The following is a 17363-nucleotide window of genomic DNA, read 5'->3' as shown; positions in this document are numbered from 1 at the left end:
TGGGGTTAGGGGTTAGAGCCTCAACACAGCCCGGGGGCAGCAAAGGCCTCCCTGTGGTAGAGCTAGCCTTCCTCTCTCCCACTCTTCCTCCCCACCTCAGTCCCCAAGGCAGCCCCTCACAGTCCCAGCTTCCTCTGGGCAGGGGGCCTGGCCCCCACAGCCTCCCAGGCCAGCCCCTGGAACACCACCTGCCCCAGTGGCGAGGGACTTCCTGTAGCGCAAGAGATTTATGCAAACGGGCTGGGGCGGTGATGTCACCCCAAGGGGACTATCTTCCAGTGGCAGGCCCTTCGATAAAATCAGGAACTTGCGCTGGCCTTGCAATGTCAAGGGAGGGGGCTCACCCAGGGCTCCTGTAGCTCAGGGGGCAGGCCTGAGCCCTGCGCCCGCCTGAGTCAGTCTAGCCCCTGACGGGGCTTCCTATCCCAAGGGGCTCCGCACTGGGCCCCACTGAGGCAGGGGACCTGGGACCTGACCGGCTCGGAGCTCGGCTGGATGTTACAGGCGTGCAAAATGGAAGGGTTTCCCCTCGTCCCCCCTGTGAGTACTGGGACTTCTCCACCAGCCCAGCCTGTGGCCCTCGGACGCCCGCCCGCCTGCCCACCAGCCCGCCAGCCCACTGGCCGCCCTCCGGGCTTGCTATCAGTGGGAAGCTGGTGTTTCCTCCCTGGGGCTCCTGGCCTGAGAGCCAGCGAGGGGGCCATTGGGTCCTCAGAGCATGCCCTGGCAGGCTGCGGGCTGGGCCCATGGGGGGCTGTGATCGGTGGGGCCTGAACGGTTATTTATAGATGGGGCTGGGTGGCAGGCCTGAGCTCCAGGGCAGGGTGCTGGGCCGAGGATGGGGATGGTGGCGACAGAGAGGCGGTAGAGGAGGGGATGGGGAGGCCGGCATGGGGGGAAGCCAGTCCCTAGGACAGTAAAGCCTTGAGAGCAGGAGGCAATGGGCCAGAGGTCTCGGCCATGGCCTGGGAGCTCCTGGAGACTGAGGCTGCTAAAAGCCTGGGTCTCCAGTGCCCAGCCTGGGGCCTGGCACAGAGGACATGGTTGTTGACCAAAGGGTCTGGGCCTAGGGCCCGCAGGTCCCCAAGAGGCAGGGGCAGGGGCCAGGGGTGGGGCAGAGACTAGGGCTGCAGTTAGGGTTGGGGCTAGGGCTGGGGATCAGGGAGAAGAGGGTGGGGGCTGGGGTTGGAGACATCCTGGGGCTGAGATTGGGGCTGGGGTAGGACCTGGTCGAGTGTTGGACTGGAGTTAGGGCAGGGGCTGAGTCTGGGCCAGGGACAGACTGGAGGTGAAGAACAGGACTAGGGGACCCCAGGAAGGACAGGGCAGCTCCCCACTGTCCCTGCTCTGGATGATAGTTGCAGCCTTAGGTGGGTGTCAGACTCAGGCTCCTCTGAAAGAGTCCCTTTCTTTTTCTCACTCCATCTCCGCAGCAAGGGTGGGGAGCCCTAGGGGGCCGGGAAGGGTTAGGCAGGGCCTGCCCACCTGACTCAGCTTTCCCGGACTAGAGGCAGCTCCCTGCCCCCCACCCCAGCCGCCCACCCCAGCTACCAGCCGCAGCCCGAGGGAGGCACCATAGCCCTGACATCCTGCTGCCCAGCTGCCCTGCCTGAAAACCCGGTGCTGGGCTCCCGGCCTCCTCACTTGCCCTGACAGCACCAGCCAGCTAGCTCCCTGACCCGGCCCTGTCCCACCCTTCCCCGACCTGGGACCAAGAAGGTGGGGGGCCAGCAGGGGTTGATGGAGGTGGTCCCTGGAAGAGCCAACTTTGTCTCAAGAAAGCAGTAGGCTCAGGGACTTGACCACCCTATCTCTGACCCTTGACCTCCAATCCCTAAACTCCAGATAGAGAGGGGCTGGAGGCACATCTTGGGCTCCGATACCTAACCCTTCAGCCCCTCTCCCAGCCCAGGGGCGACTCTGAGTACTCCTGGGAGGGGAGGTGGGCTCCCGAGGCAGCCCTGGCCCCCAACCCAAGCCCTGAGAGCCAGAGTAACTGTTGTGCAATCCTTGGGCACACGCTTCGGGGTGGGGAGAGACCTGATGACTGCTGAGAAGACTGGGTGTGCATGTCCCTGTGCCTGTGCCAGTGAGTGAGGGGGAGGAGGGGGGAGGGGGCGGGAGGAGGGACGGGAGGAACCCAGTGAGGGTGTCACAAAGAGGATGGATGAGGGGCAATGAGGGGAATCAAGACTCTGGCCATCCCGTGGCCCCCAAAGCCTGCTGGGTGAGCGCTGTGAAACCCATCCGTGTGAACAGCCGTTGGGGTGGCCCTGAGCAGGCCGGGGCTGGGCACAGGCTGTGAGAGGGAATGCGGGGCGGGGCGGGGCTGTGGAGGCTGTGGCAGGACAGGCATGTGTGCGTGAGGGCCAGTGTGCAGGCAGAACGTCGTGACTGTGGGGGATGGAAGTTCGAAGGCGAGTTTAAGGTGCTTGAAGGCAAGCGTGCGGCTGTGCGTGCGAATCGGTGGCTGTGCGGGCCTCCAGTGAGTGTCTGTGTGTATGTGACCACATGTGCATGTGGACATGAGTGATCTTTAGTGAGTGCGAGAGGACCTGTGGGCGTGAGTGGCTACGTGGGATGTGGGTGTGAATGTGTCATGGGAACTGCGTGTCTGTTTCGGGGCTGAGGGTGCACCAGTGTGCAGTGAGAGGGTGCCTTTGAGACTGGCTCAAGAGTGGGGTGCGGGTGTGAGGGTGCAGTGACTGTGAAGAGGGTGGGGTGGGGGTGGAGGGAGGTGGTGCTCTCCCTTCAGCCCTGGTCTTCTTTTGACCTCCGACCTCCAGGGTCCCTGTCACTCCCTTTCTGCAGGAGCCAAGGCTCCTGCTCTCTCCTGGGTCCCTGCTCCCACTGAGTGGTCTCTCCCAGACCCAAGCAGAGAGAGCCCAATGCAGCTGCTCATTCTGGGAAGATGATGTGGCCCCAACATGCTGGGGGCTGCAAACCTGGCTAGGGCCTCCCCACCAGTCTGAGGCCTGACACCCTCCTCTCTCAGCAGCCATCGGAAGACCTGGTTCCCTATGACACAGATCTGTACCAACGCCAAACACACGAATACTACCCCTATCTCAGCAGTGATGGAGAAAGCCACAGTGGTGAGTACAGGGCCCTCCCGCCCCACTTCCCCAGCCCGGTCTGGGTGCCTGAGTGATTCCTGGAGTCTGGAGAGAAAGAAAAGAAGAAATGGTTGCCAGGGATTCTTTGGAATTCTGAGAATCGGATCAAGCTAGTTCCTAAACCTCCACACTCCCCCGCACCCCACACCCCACACCCCAGCCTCCGTTTATTGAGCATCTTTGGAGCACCATGGCAGGAAGTCAGCTTCTTTCACATTTATCTTCTTGTCCAGTCCTTGTGGTCTTTTTACAAATGAGGAAACAGGCTTAGGAAGCTAAGTGATTTGGACAAGGTCGCACAGCTGGTCAGGGAACCCGGGTGTCTGCTCCAGGTCCAGTGCTTTTCCCTCTCTGCTCCCCCCAATTTCTCCTTCCTCCTCTGTTCTTGTCACCCCCTTACCCCGAACTGCTGGTGCAGGCCCACTCCCTGCTGTGTAGCTAGCAGCATTTCTTAACCTCTTTTGGCCCTTGGGGCCAGATAATTCTATGTTGTGAAGCTTGTCCTGTACATTGTGAGATATTAGTGATATCCCTTGCTCTTACCCACTAGGTGCCGGTAGGACCACCAATCACGATAACCAAATGTGTCTCCACACATTTTGGAATGTTCCCTGGGGGGGCAGAACGACCCTAATTTGACAATTGCTGGGGTAAAGGTGGCTCTGAGGATCCCCTTATTCAGCAGGGGCTAAAGCCCCCTGTTTGCAGGGTGGGGGTGAGAATGGAGCCTGGGCTCGGAAACCCTTCTGTCTGGGTGCACCTGCTCACCCCAAGGCCCAGCTTCGATCCCAGAGCATATTCGGGGGGGGGAGGGGAGAGGGGCAGAGAGAGAGGTATTAGGTGCGGGGACCTGGGCGGTAGGCTGGGAGTGGGTCTGGCATATTGATGGAGACACCCCTGAAGCAAAGGTGATGCAGCCTAGTTAATGGGTCCTCACCGGGGTTCTGGGACCTGGGCAGGCCCAGAGGGAGGGTCACTCTGGGTGTCCCAGCTGAGCAAGGTTTCACACTTGAAGGCCACACCTGGGGGCCAGTCACACCTGTAGCTCCATTCTGCAGGCACATCTGTGGAGTCTCACCCTGATAGCCACAAGGGGTGCCGCGTGCGGAGAGACCTTACTTAGGGCCCTCATATCTGCTGCCAAACCTTGCGAACAGCGTCGCCTGGAGCCCACACCTGGCAGCTATTATAAAGACCACACCTGGAAGCCCTGTCTTGGGAGGAGGTGGTGGATGGACCTCAAGGCCACATCAGGGAACCCACGGGCTTCTTTCAGAAACCCAGGGCTGGAAGGGCTTTAAAATACTCTCTTTTCCATCCTTTGAAACTGACTTATAGTTCTACAAGAAGTGCATCCTCTCTGTGGAAAACCCAGGCAATTTAGAGAGAAAGTCTCCCTCACCCAAATCTACCCCAGCACCCCTAGTGGGGACGGGGTCTCCTAGCAGTCAGCACTGAGACTGTCCCTCTGGGCTTGAGGAATGGCGCCCCCTGGTGGCTCCAGGCAGCAGGGTAGCTTGGTTCCAGCAAGTTCTGGACTGCCTCGGACTCCTTCCAGCATTAGGGATCCTTTCGCTTGGGGCCTGGCGCCCTCCCAGTTTCACTGGGTTCAGGAGCCTTTCCTTTGGGTCTACTGAAGCCTCAGTTTTCCCTCCTGTAATGTGTAATGCGGCGATTCTGTTCAGATATTTAGAAGTGAGCTAGGCATGGGGCTGGCTGATGGAGGGACTTTAGAGAAAGCCTGTTCTTTCCTGGCTCAGTGCCCAGACGGATCCCTTATATCTGGGTGGGGCTCTATCAATGACTCCTGATTAGATGCCTGAGCGCCCCGTTTGGGTCCTGAAGGCTCAGTGTCTTCAGAGACTCCTCCAGTGTCCCCACGTGCCCCAGCCCCTACTCCTCTAGGCATCTGATCGGGCGCCCCCTCCTAATACCTGTTGGAAGGTATTATCTGAAGGCTCAAGAGTAGAGACACCCCCACATCCTCCCCCCAGCTCTTGTATGTTTCTTGGTCTAAGTTTTAGGCAGTGAGGCTTAGTGAGAAGGCACTGGAGCCGGACTTGAGTCTAGGCCTGCGTCCATCACTCACCACTGTGTAGCCTTAGAGAAAGTGGCAATCTCTCTGAGACCCTGTTTCCTCATCTATAAAATCGAGGACATGAAAATACCACCTAGAGTGGTGATGATTAAACAAGGCGATGCAGGGAATGTCTGAGCTCATGTACTGAGTACCAGGCTGGTAAGCTTTCAGGCTTTGCTGCCTCCCCCAGGCAGCTGGAGAGAGGGAGAAGCGCAGAGGACTCTGGGACAGATCAACCGGTCAGCCAGCCACCCATCCACCCAACACCTGTTGTCCAACCCATTGTCTACAGATCCACCAAACAGCCTCTGACTGTATGCGACGCACCAGACACTGTTCTAGGCACTGGAGGCTCTACTCTAAAGCGACAAGATAGACAAGGCCACTCCTCCCATGGAGCTGTGTTCCAGTGAGGGAGAGAGACAGTAGATAAGCAGGCATGTAATCATCAGTTCTATAAAAAGCAGAGTAATGCAATGTGGCATGTTTGTGTGGGGGCCACTTTAATGTGGGTGGTCAGGGAGGGCCTCTGAGGAGGTGAGAGTTGAGTGGACATCTGAGTGAAGAGAAGGAACTTGCATGCAAAGGCGGGGGGGGGGGCAGGGTGTTCTAGGTAGGGGGCCAGAGTAGCACGGGGTAGCGGGTGGAGATAAAATGAAAACGGAGTCTGCAGGGGGCAGACCACACAGGGCCTGAAGGCCATGGTGGGAGTTTGAATTTTATCCTACCAGCAATAGGAGTCATTGGAGGTTTAGAGCAGGAAAATAGCATGATCTGAATAACCTACTTTGTGTGTGTGTGGTGAAAAAATAATAAATTTAAAAATTTTAATTATTAAAATAACAAATACTCATTGCAAAAATCTAAAAAATAGAACAGTATATTAAATAAAATATTTCCCTCTTCCCACCCTCACTCTCCCCACTGAGAGCACCTCAGTCTATCCTTGCAGACATTTTACTTTACACATATAATCCTGTAGGTTTGTAAATATTTGAATACACACATGCATAGTCTATTTTTAAAAAATATGTCTTTATTGATTTCAGAGAGAGGAAGGGAGGGGGGAGAAAGAGATAGAAACATCAATGATGAGAGAGTCCCCTACTGGGGATCAAGCCCGCAACCAGGGCACATGCCCTGACCAGGAATGGAACCGTGACCTCCTGGATCCTAGGTCTACGCTCAACCGCTGAGCCACGCCCGGCCGGGCCCGTGCATAGTCTATTTGTTCAGAAATGGAATTGTGCTATCACACTGCTCTATTTGCTATTTTTTACTTAAACTTATAGAATTTTTTCATGACATACATAGCATATCAGAGATAGATTATAATTGTGGCTCAGTTGGTTGGGCATCATCACTGAAAGGTTGTTGGTTCAATTCCTGGTCAAGGCTCATCCCCGGGTTGTGGGCTTCATCCCCAGTAGGGGGCATGCAGGAGGCAACTGATCAATGTTTCTCTCTCTCTCCCTCTCCCCTTCTCTCTCTCTAAAAATCAATTTTAAAAATCTTAAAAAAATTTATTTTTCCAGTGCTATGTAAATGTATGCATGCAGATTTGAAATAGAGACTTAGAACAATTTACAAACTTTACTCATTTACAAACATTTATTGAGCACTTTCTGTATGCTAGGTGGAGATGAATCTAGCTTGATTTTTAAATTTGGGATAGTACCTATTCACCTGTACTATGAGAGACAACAATTTGGCTTTCTAGTCATTCACAATACACACACACTCACACACTTCTCCACACACCAAGATAATTACGTAGTAATTTTTTTCTTTCTTTCTAATTTTATTAATCAATTGACATATAACACTGTATGCATTTAAGGTGTTCTGCATAATGACCTCACACACATATAGAATGAAATGATTACTACAAGTTAACATCCACCACCTTGTATAGTTACAAAAAAAGTTTTTCCCTGTGATGAGAGCTTTTAAGATATACTCTCTTAGCAACTTTTAAACATACCACACAGTGGTGTTAGCTATAGTCATCATAGTGTGTTACATCCCCAGGACTTACTTATTTTATAACTGGAAATTTATGCCTTTAACCACCTTCAGCCAATTCCCCCACCCACTACCCACCCCCTGCTTCTGGCAACCACAAATCTCATCTCTGTTTCTATGAGTTGTTTTTTAAAATTCCACGTATAAGTGAGATCACACAGTATTAGTCTTTCTCGATACGGTAATTTTGTTAAATCAGCACCTGAGTTTTCCTTGATTACGACCATGGGACCGTCACAGCTGAGCCACACGGCGTACTTTACCTGTATGTCTCGTCCCCGCGTTTCTGAGGGGCAGCGTAGCAAGGAGACTTCGTCCTGGGCCAGGCTGCTGGGGGTCCCACCCCCCCCTCCGCTGATACCTGGGGTGACCACGGGCAGGTTACTTCACCTCCCTGCCCTCAGCTTTCTCTTCTACTTCACAGGATTGCTGTGAGGCTTGCACTACTGCATGTATAACGCTTAGAGCAGTGAGTGTTATACTACAGGGATTTGTTATTCTTATCAGTGCAGTTTCCGAGAAAGGCCAGGGGTAAGGTTTTGTGGTTGTTTGTTTTACCCCGTGTCTTTCACCTCTGCTCTCATTTGATTAACGGCAGCCTGGCCGGGTATAAATCTGGGTTAAAAATCATTTTTCCCTTAGAAATGTGAAAGCGTTTCTCTCCTGCCTTCTGGTTTTCTTAGGAAGCCGATGCCTTTCCACACCCTCGTTTTGGAATGTAAGCTATTGTTTGTTTTTTGTTTTGTTTTGACTCTCTGGAAGTTTATAGCAGCTTCTCCCAGTCTCTAGCAGCTCCACTGAATAGGCTTTTGAAAGGATGACTTTGGCTGCTGTGCGGAGAGCAGATGGGGAGGAGGCAAGCATAGGATCAGGGAGAAAGCAGAGCAGGAAAGTGCTGGAACGGTCAGGCAAGAGGTGACGGGGCTTGGACAGGGGTGGTGGCTGTAGAGAGGGAGGCGTGGACAGACCCAGGGTGGATTTTTAAAGGCAGGGCTCACAGAATTTGCTATTTGTTATGATTATTTTTCAACTGTGGTGAAATACCCATAATCGAAAGTTTACTATCATAACAATTTTTAAGTGTACAGTTCAGTGGCAGCACGAACACTCAAGTTGTTGTGGGACTATTGCCGTCATCCATCTCCAGAGCTCTTTCATCCTGTAAGAGTGAAACTCTGTCCTCATGAAACACTAGCCCCCCATTGCCCCTCCCCTCAGCCCCTGGCAGCCACCATTCTACTTTCTGTTTCTCTACATTAGGTACCGCATATGAGTGAAATAACACAGCCTTCGTCCTTTTTGTGTTTGGTTTATTTCATTCAGCATAATGTCCTCAAGGTTCATCCATGTCGCAGCCTGTGTCAGAATTTCTTTCCTTTTTTAGGGCTCAATAATATTCCACTGATGTTTATATTACATTCTGTTCATCCATTCCTCTGTCAGTGGACACCTAGGGTGCTTTTAGCTATTGTTAATAATGTTGCTGTGAACATAGGTGTACAGATATCTCTTCCAGTCCTGCTTCTTTTTTTTAATTATTATTAAATATGTTTGTATTGATTTCAGAGAGAGGAAGGGAGAGGGAGAGAGAGAAAGAAAAACATCAATGATGAGAGAGTCATTGATCAGCTGCCCCCTGCACGCCCCCTGCTGGGGATCGAGCCCGCAACCCGGGCCTGTGCCCTGACTGGGAATCGAACCAGGATCTCCTGGATCATAGGTCGATGCTTAATCACTGAGCCATGCCAGCTGGGCTTCCCGGTTCTTTTTGATCTATACTCAGAAGTGGAATTTCTGGATCATATGGAAATTGTATTTTTTAACTTTTTGAGGAACCACCATACTGTTTCCCACAGTGGCGGCACCATTTTCCATTCCCACCAGCAGCGCACAAGTGTTCCAATTTCTCTATACCCTCGACAACACTTGTCATTTTCTGTTTTGGGATAACAGCTGTCCTCCCGGTTTTGACAGGATTTGCTATTTGTGATGGGATTGGTAAAGGAAATAGAGTTCCAGAGTATGGCTCCTTCTCTCCATTTACCCATCTTTCCATACACTCTTTTATTCTTTCATACCACTAACCATCGGCCCACTTATTCACACATCAACCTAATCATCCACTCACTCACCTTTCCAATTGTCCTTCCCTTTACCTACGAAACCCTCCATCCATCTCCCACTGACTTATCCATCCAATAAATATATATAAGCATCTTTCATATTCCAGGCACATTGCGAGGTGCTGCAGAATGAGTGAAACTCAGGTCCTGACAGATTTGTCTTCGCAACAAGGGAAATAACTAAAGCCCCCAAAACTAAGATCCAAGGTAGAGAGGAACAAGTACCGTGAAACGTGGAGCTTTCTGCTCTGGACCCTCAGTTTCTATCTCCGAGCAATTTGCAGGAGGCTGGCCTTCAGGAGCCGTTGTCCAATGGTCTGTGATTTCCTGAGAAGGTTTCTTCTCAGCTCTTGCTTTCTTAATTCCTCATCTCCTTTCTCTGTCTTGTTCTTACTTCTGCTCCCCTGGGGGAGCCCTGGCTTCGGCTGGGGTTTCTGCTCTGAGGAGATAAGGTCAACTAAATGACACTTAAGGCTTGAATTTTTGTGTGTGGGAAAGTTGTTTTGAATTTTATTTTATTTTAGTCCTGGTGACATACAGGTGTTAATGACACCAACAAACTGAGTAAGAATACAGATGTGTGAATAGGACTTTGGTCCCAGATTGGGAGCTGGTTTAGAGGGAGGAAATGAGAGGTTTAGGTGACTGGGTTATTGCTGGCTGGCTGGCTGGCTGGCTGGCTGACGGACGGACAGACGGACGGATGGACGGACGGACGGACGGATGGACGGATGGATGGATGTTTGGATGGATGGATGGATGGATGGATGGATGGATGTTTGGATGGATGGATGGATGGATGGATGGATGGATGGATGGATGGATGGATGGATGGATGTTTGGATGGATGGATGGATGGATGGATGGATGGATGGATGGATGGATGTTTGGATGGATGGATGGATGGATGGATGGATGGATGGATGTTTGGATGGATGGATGGATGGATGGATGGATGGATGGATGGATGGATGTTTGGATGGATGGATGGATGGATGTTTGGATGGATGGATGGATGGATGGATGGATGGATGGATGGATGGATGGATGGATGGATGTTTGGATGGATGGATGGATGGATGGATGGATGGATGGATGGATGGATGGATGGATGTTTGGGTGGATGGATGTTTGGATGGATGGATGGATGGATGGATGGATGGATGGATGGATGGATAGATGTTTGGAGGGATGTTTGGATGGATGGATGAGTGGATGATGGATGATGGATGAAGCGTGGATGATGGTAAACATGCAGATGGGTAAGAGCAGTCACTGAAGTCTGTTACCATGGGTCTTAAAGCTTCATTAACAGTCTTGTTCCTCAGGGGTATGGTAGAGTGGTAAGAGCTCAGTGCCTGGAGTCATACACAGAGAGGTTTGGATCCTGACCTTACCAATGACTGCCTGTGGACAAGGGACTTGTAATCTCTGAGTCAGTTTCCTCATGTGCAAAAGGAGGATTAATACTGTAGCACCCAGCGTGGCTCCGATGAAGGGCTACTCAAGTGCTTTGGGAAATGTTGGCCTCAGGCTGGGACCACCAGAGTGAGCCCATGGTCTCAGGTGGAACTAGAACAGGGGTAGGGAACGGGAGGGAAAGAGCAATCAGGGCCCTCCCCCACACCCGGAGAGCTGCGTATACTCGGGGTCCCCCTAACCCCAAAGTGCAGTGGGTGTGAGGGTGGAGGGTTGATGGGTAGGACTGATGGGGCATTCTGCGAAGATCTGGGTACTTCAGCTCAGGTAGGGGAAGGCAGAAATGGGAAAGGCCAGGAGTGGGGCCGAAGGGCGGATTTACAGCTAAAGAGGAACCCGATGTGCTCACTAAGTCCCAGGCCCCCAAAGGGCCTGTCTCTAAGGGACAGCGCCAACTCCCCACAGCACGCGGGGAGTTTTTGGATCTCGCTCACTCACAGCAAGACGAATGTACAAATTAAGTGTTGCTTTGTTTTCCCTAAATCAGGTTTAGTGATTTTTGTGGAGGAGAGCCAGGGAAAGTCCTTAAGAGAACAGGATTCATTCATTCACGCAGGAAACATTTGTTATGTGCTTGCTGGGTCCAGGTGCAGGGACTGTGGGGCTGAACAAAAGCAGTCACTGCCATTACGGTTCATGCTGTGGCCCCAACTCCAGCCTCGGGGACAGAGTGACAGCTAGGGCCCCTAAAACTATTTCTCTGGGCCATTGACTAAGGTGACAGGAGCAGGGAGAAGAGGAGGGAATAACTATATATAAAGCATCTGCCCTTTGCTCAATTGCGAATCCAGGCTCTTTAGAATAAACTAGTAACAGTAGTAATAATAGTAATAGATGTCGATTGAGCCTTGCTTTGTGGTAGGTTCTAGTCAAAGCACTTTGCAGGCTCATTTCATCCTCACAACAAGCCTAGGAGATGGGTGTAATTATTAGTCCCATCGTACAGGTGAGGAAACTGAGGCTGAGAAAAGTGCAGTGGCCTGCCCATGTCATATCGTGGTAAATGGCAGAGTCAGAATTTGAACCCAGCTCTGCCTGACTCCCAAATCATGCATTTCTCTCCTCTAGTTCATGTGGCCTCATAGATCTGTGAGTCTGGACTGAGGGGTCAGTAACTACTCAGCCAGGTCTCCAACTTTTAGTGGGGAACTAGAGGCTCAGGGTCACATGGCAAAGCCACCCCAGAGCCCAAAAAACACATGTCATTTCTTAGGGATGTGTGAGTGTGTATATATGTTTGTGCAAGAGAGAAAAAGAAAAAGGGAGACAGACACACACACATCACACACACATGTGCACATGAGGCTGGTGGTGGTCCCCCTGCAGGGCCTTGTGCTTGTCCCTGAGACAGTGCCCTGGCCTAGCATCTCATACACTCTGGGTGACATGAGAAAATCCCTCTTGTCACTTTATCACATCTTCATCTGGATCCCAAATTGTACCCAGGAAGTCTTCAGATATGTGGCAGTTTTCGTTCCTAGAAAAGGTGCCCAGAGGAACCAGGTCGAAGACCTGCCCGAGTCCCAAGACAGAGCTCCCTGTGGCATGTGATCATTCCCCAAACTCGAGTCCATTCCACCGCAGACTGAAAGCACCCACGGGGGAGTTTCCAGGAAGGCCTCGGGTCCTAGCAACCTTGCTGAACAGATACAGTTGCCCAAGGCCATGGCTTTGAGCAGCACCATGAGCCTGGACTGATTCTGGTGTGTGAAGAATGCCAGCTCTGTGGCTTTGCAGTCATACGCGTTGGCCATGTGACTAGGCTGTGTGCACGTGACTGGGGGCAGCCAGTCAGCTCAGGAACCACTGGGAGGTCTTAACTCCTAGCCTACTCTGGGGCTGGAAGTTTTACAAATGTGAACTCATTGGTAACCTCCTGATAATTATTATCCCCGTTTTACAGGTGAGTCAACTGAGGCCAGAGAGGCCCATGCATGTGCCTGAGGTCACACAGGAATTAAATGTCAGAACCACGTTTCAGACTCTGGCTCAAAAGCCTGCATCCTTGCGGCTGCCTGGGAGGCAGAACAGAAAGGTTGTTGAGAATGCAGACTTTGCTTCAGCCCTGGGTCCTGACTGACCAGGCCTTTGACCACAGACATACTATGTGTGCAGCCTTTCCAAGCCTCAGGGTCCTCATCTATAAAATGGGGATTGTCAAATAACAAGCTGGGTGGTTAGATGGCTGATGTCAATCTGTAGCCCAGTCTGGCCCATGATAATTGCCTAATAAGATCTGGCATTCTTTTTAAAAAAAATTTTTTTTTTTATATTTAAAAAATGTGGTTTTTTTAATTGATTTTTTTAGAGGGAGAGGAAGGGAGAGGGATTGAGAAAGAGAGACATTGGTACGAGAGAGAAACAGATTAGTTGCCTCCTACACACATCCCAACCAGGGACTGAACCCGCAGCCTGGGCATGTGCCCTGACCAGGAATCAAGCCGGCGACCTTTTGGCGCACGGACAAAGAGCAACCAACTGAGCCACACTGGCCAGGGCTATTGATTTTTTGAGAGAGAGAAAGGAAGAGAGAGAGAGAGAAAAATATCGATGTGTTGTTCTGCTTGCTTATGTATCCATTGGTTGCTCCTTGTACGTGCCCTAAGGGGGCATTGAACTCACAACCTTGGCATTCTTATTTTTTAAATGATTCTAACCCCATACTGCCCGCCTGTGCCCCACAGACCATTACTGGGACTTCCACCCGCACCACGTGCACAGTGAGTTTGAGAGCTTTGCCGAGAACCACTTCACGGAGCTGCAGAGCGTGCAGCCCCCGCAGCTGCAGCAGCTCTACCGCCACATGGAGCTGGAGCAGATGCACGTGCTGGACACTCCCATGGCGCCCGCCCATGCCGGCCTCAGCCACCAGGTGGGTGCGTATGGCCCGGCCCGGCCTGGAGGAGCCCATGGCCTGTGGTGAGGCCCAGGCTTCACAGGAAGCTGACATAGGCTCTTACTCAACTCGGCTTCCTGCCCCACAGCGCCAACGGCGGCCAGAGCCCCAACGGCTCCTCCTGACCCTCCGACTGACCTCATGACCCCATGCCCCTTATCTGCTCTCCCCCCACGATGGACAGAGCCCAGATAATCCACTCCCACTGATCCACTCGACCCCAACAGCCTTGTCATGGGCCCTCCTGACCCTTGCTGGCTCAGGAGGGCCAGCCCCTGATGGATCTGGCATCCAAGTCACTGAGCACTGACCTGCGCTGACCTTTACTGGCTCCTCCCTCTCCCCATAGATCCCTGACCCTCCTCAGCCCCACCAACCCTAGTCCCAGTCAGTGACCTCCAGTGACCTCTACCACCCCTCACTGACCTCCACTGCCCCTTCACTCACTTGTCACCCATTCACTTGGGTAGTGAACTCGTTGGCCCTCTTCACCCCCACTTCTCACCCCAGGCCACTTATAGTCCATACAGTACCTTTGTGTGTGTGAAAGAAAGAGGCCCTTTCCTGGGCCACTCGGCCATGAACCAGGGGGCCCAGCTTGGTGGGAATTCAAGCAGCCCCTTGTCCCCACGACCTATACCCTGTGTGTGGTGACCCTGCCTGTAACCTGATGGACTTCCAATGTCCCCAGCCTCCTTCCAAATTTTTAAAAAATATATATATATCTTTACTGATTTCAGAGAGAGGAAAGGAGAGGGAGAGAGAGAGAGAGAAACATCAATGATGAGAGAGTCATTGATCGGCTGCCTCCTGCACGCCTCCGACTGGGGATAGAGCCCGCAACTCGGGCATGTGCCCTGACCGGGAATTGAACCCCGATCGCCTGGATCCTAGGTCGACACTCCACCGCTGAGCCACGCCTGGCCGGGCCCTTCCAAATTTTTCATGGCCTCTGCTGACGTCCCCACCCTTGGCACTCCCTCTTCTCTCACTCAGTGACCCCAGCCCTGCAGCCCTGAGCTTCCGACGTCCCTCACTGACCTCAACTCTTTTTCCAGGTCTCCTACCTGCCTCGCATGTGCCTCCCATACCCTTCCCTGTCCCCGGCCCAGCCCAGCACAGATGAAGAGGAGGGTGAGCGGCAGAGTCCCCCGCTGGAGGTGTCCGATGGGGAGGCCGATGGCCTGGAGTCTGGGCCAGGCCTCCTGCATGGGGAAACAGGTAGGGGGGTCCAGCCCCAGCCCCCACTTGGTCATATCTGTGCCCCATGTCCATGCCAGCCAGGCCTACTGATGCGTTAGTCCTACCACGAGCTGAGTGTGTGGGTGTACCTGTGCGTGTGTGAACATATACCAATGTGCGTGTTCCGTGTGTCCTGTGGGAGCACCTATGAATGCCTATACCTATGTGAGTGTGTGAACACATGTGCATGAGAGCTGTGAGTGGACACAGGCCTCTCTGTGACAGCCTGGGCGGGTGTGAGTGTCTGTGCCCCTCTGCTGTGTGTGAGTGGGTGTGAGTGTGAATGTGTGTGCCAGGCAGAGGGTGGGGCAGCCGGTTTCCCCGTGGACCTCCCCCAATCCCATCCTTTCCCATACAGAACCCCCAGGGGCCCCTGTCTGGGGTGGGGGGTATGGGTCCCCAAGTTGGGGCGCTGACCACCCCACCCACAGGCAGCAAGAAGAAGATCCGCCTGTACCAGTTCCTGCTCGACCTGCTCCGCAGTGGCGACATGAAGGACAGCATCTGGTGGGTTGACAAGGATAAGGGCACCTTCCAGTTCTCGTCCAAGCACAAAGAGGCGCTGGCACACCGCTGGGGCATCCAGAAGGGCAACCGGAAGAAGATGACCTACCAGAAGATGGCCCGCGCGCTGCGCAACTATGGCAAGACGGGCGAGGTCAAGAAGGTCAAGAAGAAACTCACCTACCAGTTCAGCGGGGAGGTGCTGGGCCGCGGGGGCCTGGCGGAGCGGCGCCACCAGCCCCACTGAGCCCCGGCCAGTGACCCGCTGGGCCGGCCAGGCCTCCCTGCTGGCCATAGCATTAACCCCCACGCCGGCCCGGACACAGGGAGGGACGCTCCCGGGGGCCAGGGCAGGACTGTGGCCGGCCAGGCCTCACTCACTACCCACTCCCTCCTCCAAGCCCCTGCCCGCGCTCCCGCTTCACCTCCCTTCAGGACTCTAGCCCTAGCTCCAAAGGCACTTGAGTGTTTGACCCCAGAAAGGGTCAGCCTGGCGCTTCCTTGGGAGTTTGAAGTTACCACATCTGTGTAAATTGAACCTAGTTTTTGAGCATCTCCCTCTTCTCACCGCCCCCCTTACCTTTCCTCTTATTAAAGTTATTCTCAGTGAGTCCTCTTGCAGCACAGAAAGTCTCTTTGAAAATGGTTTGTCCACCCCCCCACCCCCGTGTGATCTCCCCTTTTCCCATTTCTCTGTCTGGCATTTACTGAGGACCCTACCCAGTGGGGACACGAGGACACAGTGATCCACCAGGAGTTAGAGCTGTGGAAAGAACGAGTCCTCAGTTGTTATTAGGGGACTAAATCATTTGAAAGCCATCCACACCTGATAAATGGGTTTTTAAAATAGCCTCAATGAGGCTTAAACTCATAATCCTTGTGTTATGCCCCCAGTGGTGGTGGTGATGGTAACGGCCATTTGTTACATGTCAATCTTGAGAAGTGGGGTCTAATATCATCCCACTGTATAGACTGGGACACTGAAGCTCATGGAGGTCAAATAATTTGTTCAAGGTCACACAGCTGGGGTTCGGCAGGCCGCCTCGAACTCCTCGTGGGCTGCCTCCACGTGTGAGGCAGGAGGCTCCACGTGTCTGGACTGGGGTACCGTTCAGCAGAGTGGGGAGCAGGAATTAAGCCCCAGAGCTCCAGTGGGCCACCAGGCATCCTCCCAGAATCCAGGTGTCTTGCGTTCTCTGGTTCCAGGCCACAGCAGGAGAGAAACACAAAGGATGCGCCTGGAAGCCTCTAAGCTTCTTGCCCCTGACACCCAGTAGCAAGAAGTGGCACCGAGAGCCTGGGAGTGAGGAAGCTTCCCTCCGTGGCCGGCAGAGCACACAGAACCCAGATTCTGGGGCGCCAGTGTTGGGCAGACACCCCGGGACCTCTGGCTCACCGAGGCCCAAGCCTGACACTCCCTACGCGGGTCCTCAAGCCCTGAGAGAGGGCCAGTGGTGCGCAGTCCTCTTTTAAAGAAGGCTCAGGAGCATGTGGTGTGGCCGAAAAGGGGTTAAATGGCAGAAAAGAATGGATTTCTGGGTGTACAGGGACACTAAGCTTCAGCCACGCAGACAGCGCTCCTGTGGAGAATTGCTTCCTCCCGAACACGTGGGGCAATAGCCTTTCCTGATATTCAGTCTGTGAGGCCTCACCTGTAATTTGCTTCTTTCTTTGTAACAACGGGTGCCCCTGATGGGAAGGGGGGGAGGGAGGGTCAGAGATCACAGGCGAACAGTGAGGTGGGTGCACATGGGGATTGAGAACAGCCGACGGTCATTTTTGTGTGAATCCTTGTGACTTTGGCAGCAGCCAGCTCTGCCCGTGTCTTCCACTTTGGGGTGTATTTAGAGATTCACCCTCATGCCCTTGCCTGCTGCTCCCCCTCCCCCTTGGGGGAC

General features: G+C 53.2%; 1 protein-coding gene across 2 annotated transcripts; it reads left to right on the top strand.

Moving 5' to 3' along the window:
• Nucleotides 1-256: 256 nt before the first annotated feature.
• SPI1 (Spi-1 proto-oncogene) lies at nucleotides 257-16078 on the top strand. Of its 2 annotated transcripts, none has more exons than XM_081153892.1 (5): nucleotides 257-540; nucleotides 2999-3095; nucleotides 13508-13695; nucleotides 14778-14940; nucleotides 15393-16078. In XM_081153892.1, exons 1-5 carry the CDS (start codon nucleotides 496-498, stop codon nucleotides 15710-15712), a joined length of 813 nt encoding a protein of 270 aa, XP_081010018.1. In that variant the 5' UTR covers nucleotides 257-495; the 3' UTR covers nucleotides 15713-16078. The 2 variants fall into 2 exon arrangements, with proteins under 2 accessions (XP_081010018.1, XP_081010017.1); XM_081153891.1 differs by having other exon boundaries at nucleotides 315-540; nucleotides 2996-3095.
• The last annotated feature ends 1285 nt before the right edge of the window (nucleotides 16079-17363 follow it).

The sequence above is a fragment of the Miniopterus schreibersii genome (assembly GCF_964146895.1).
Source record: "Miniopterus schreibersii genome assembly, chromosome: 12".
Taxonomy (NCBI): domain Eukaryota; kingdom Metazoa; phylum Chordata; class Mammalia; order Chiroptera; family Miniopteridae; genus Miniopterus; species Miniopterus schreibersii.
This window is presented reverse-complemented; position numbering and strand designations above follow the sequence as displayed.

Excerpts from the sequence above, each read along its gene's own strand:
- SPI1 (XM_081153891.1), top strand. The coding sequence starts at position 496 with ATGTTACAGGCGTGCAAAATGGAAGGGTTTCCCCTCGTCCCCCCT. Across the intron at positions 13,696-14,777 it reads ATGCCGGCCTCAGCCACCAG|GTCTCCTACCTGCCTCGCAT; the intron begins GTGGGTGCGTAT and ends CTCTTTTTCCAG. Across the intron at positions 14,941-15,392 it reads CCTCCTGCATGGGGAAACAG|GCAGCAAGAAGAAGATCCGC; the intron begins GTAGGGGGGTCC and ends CCCCACCCACAG.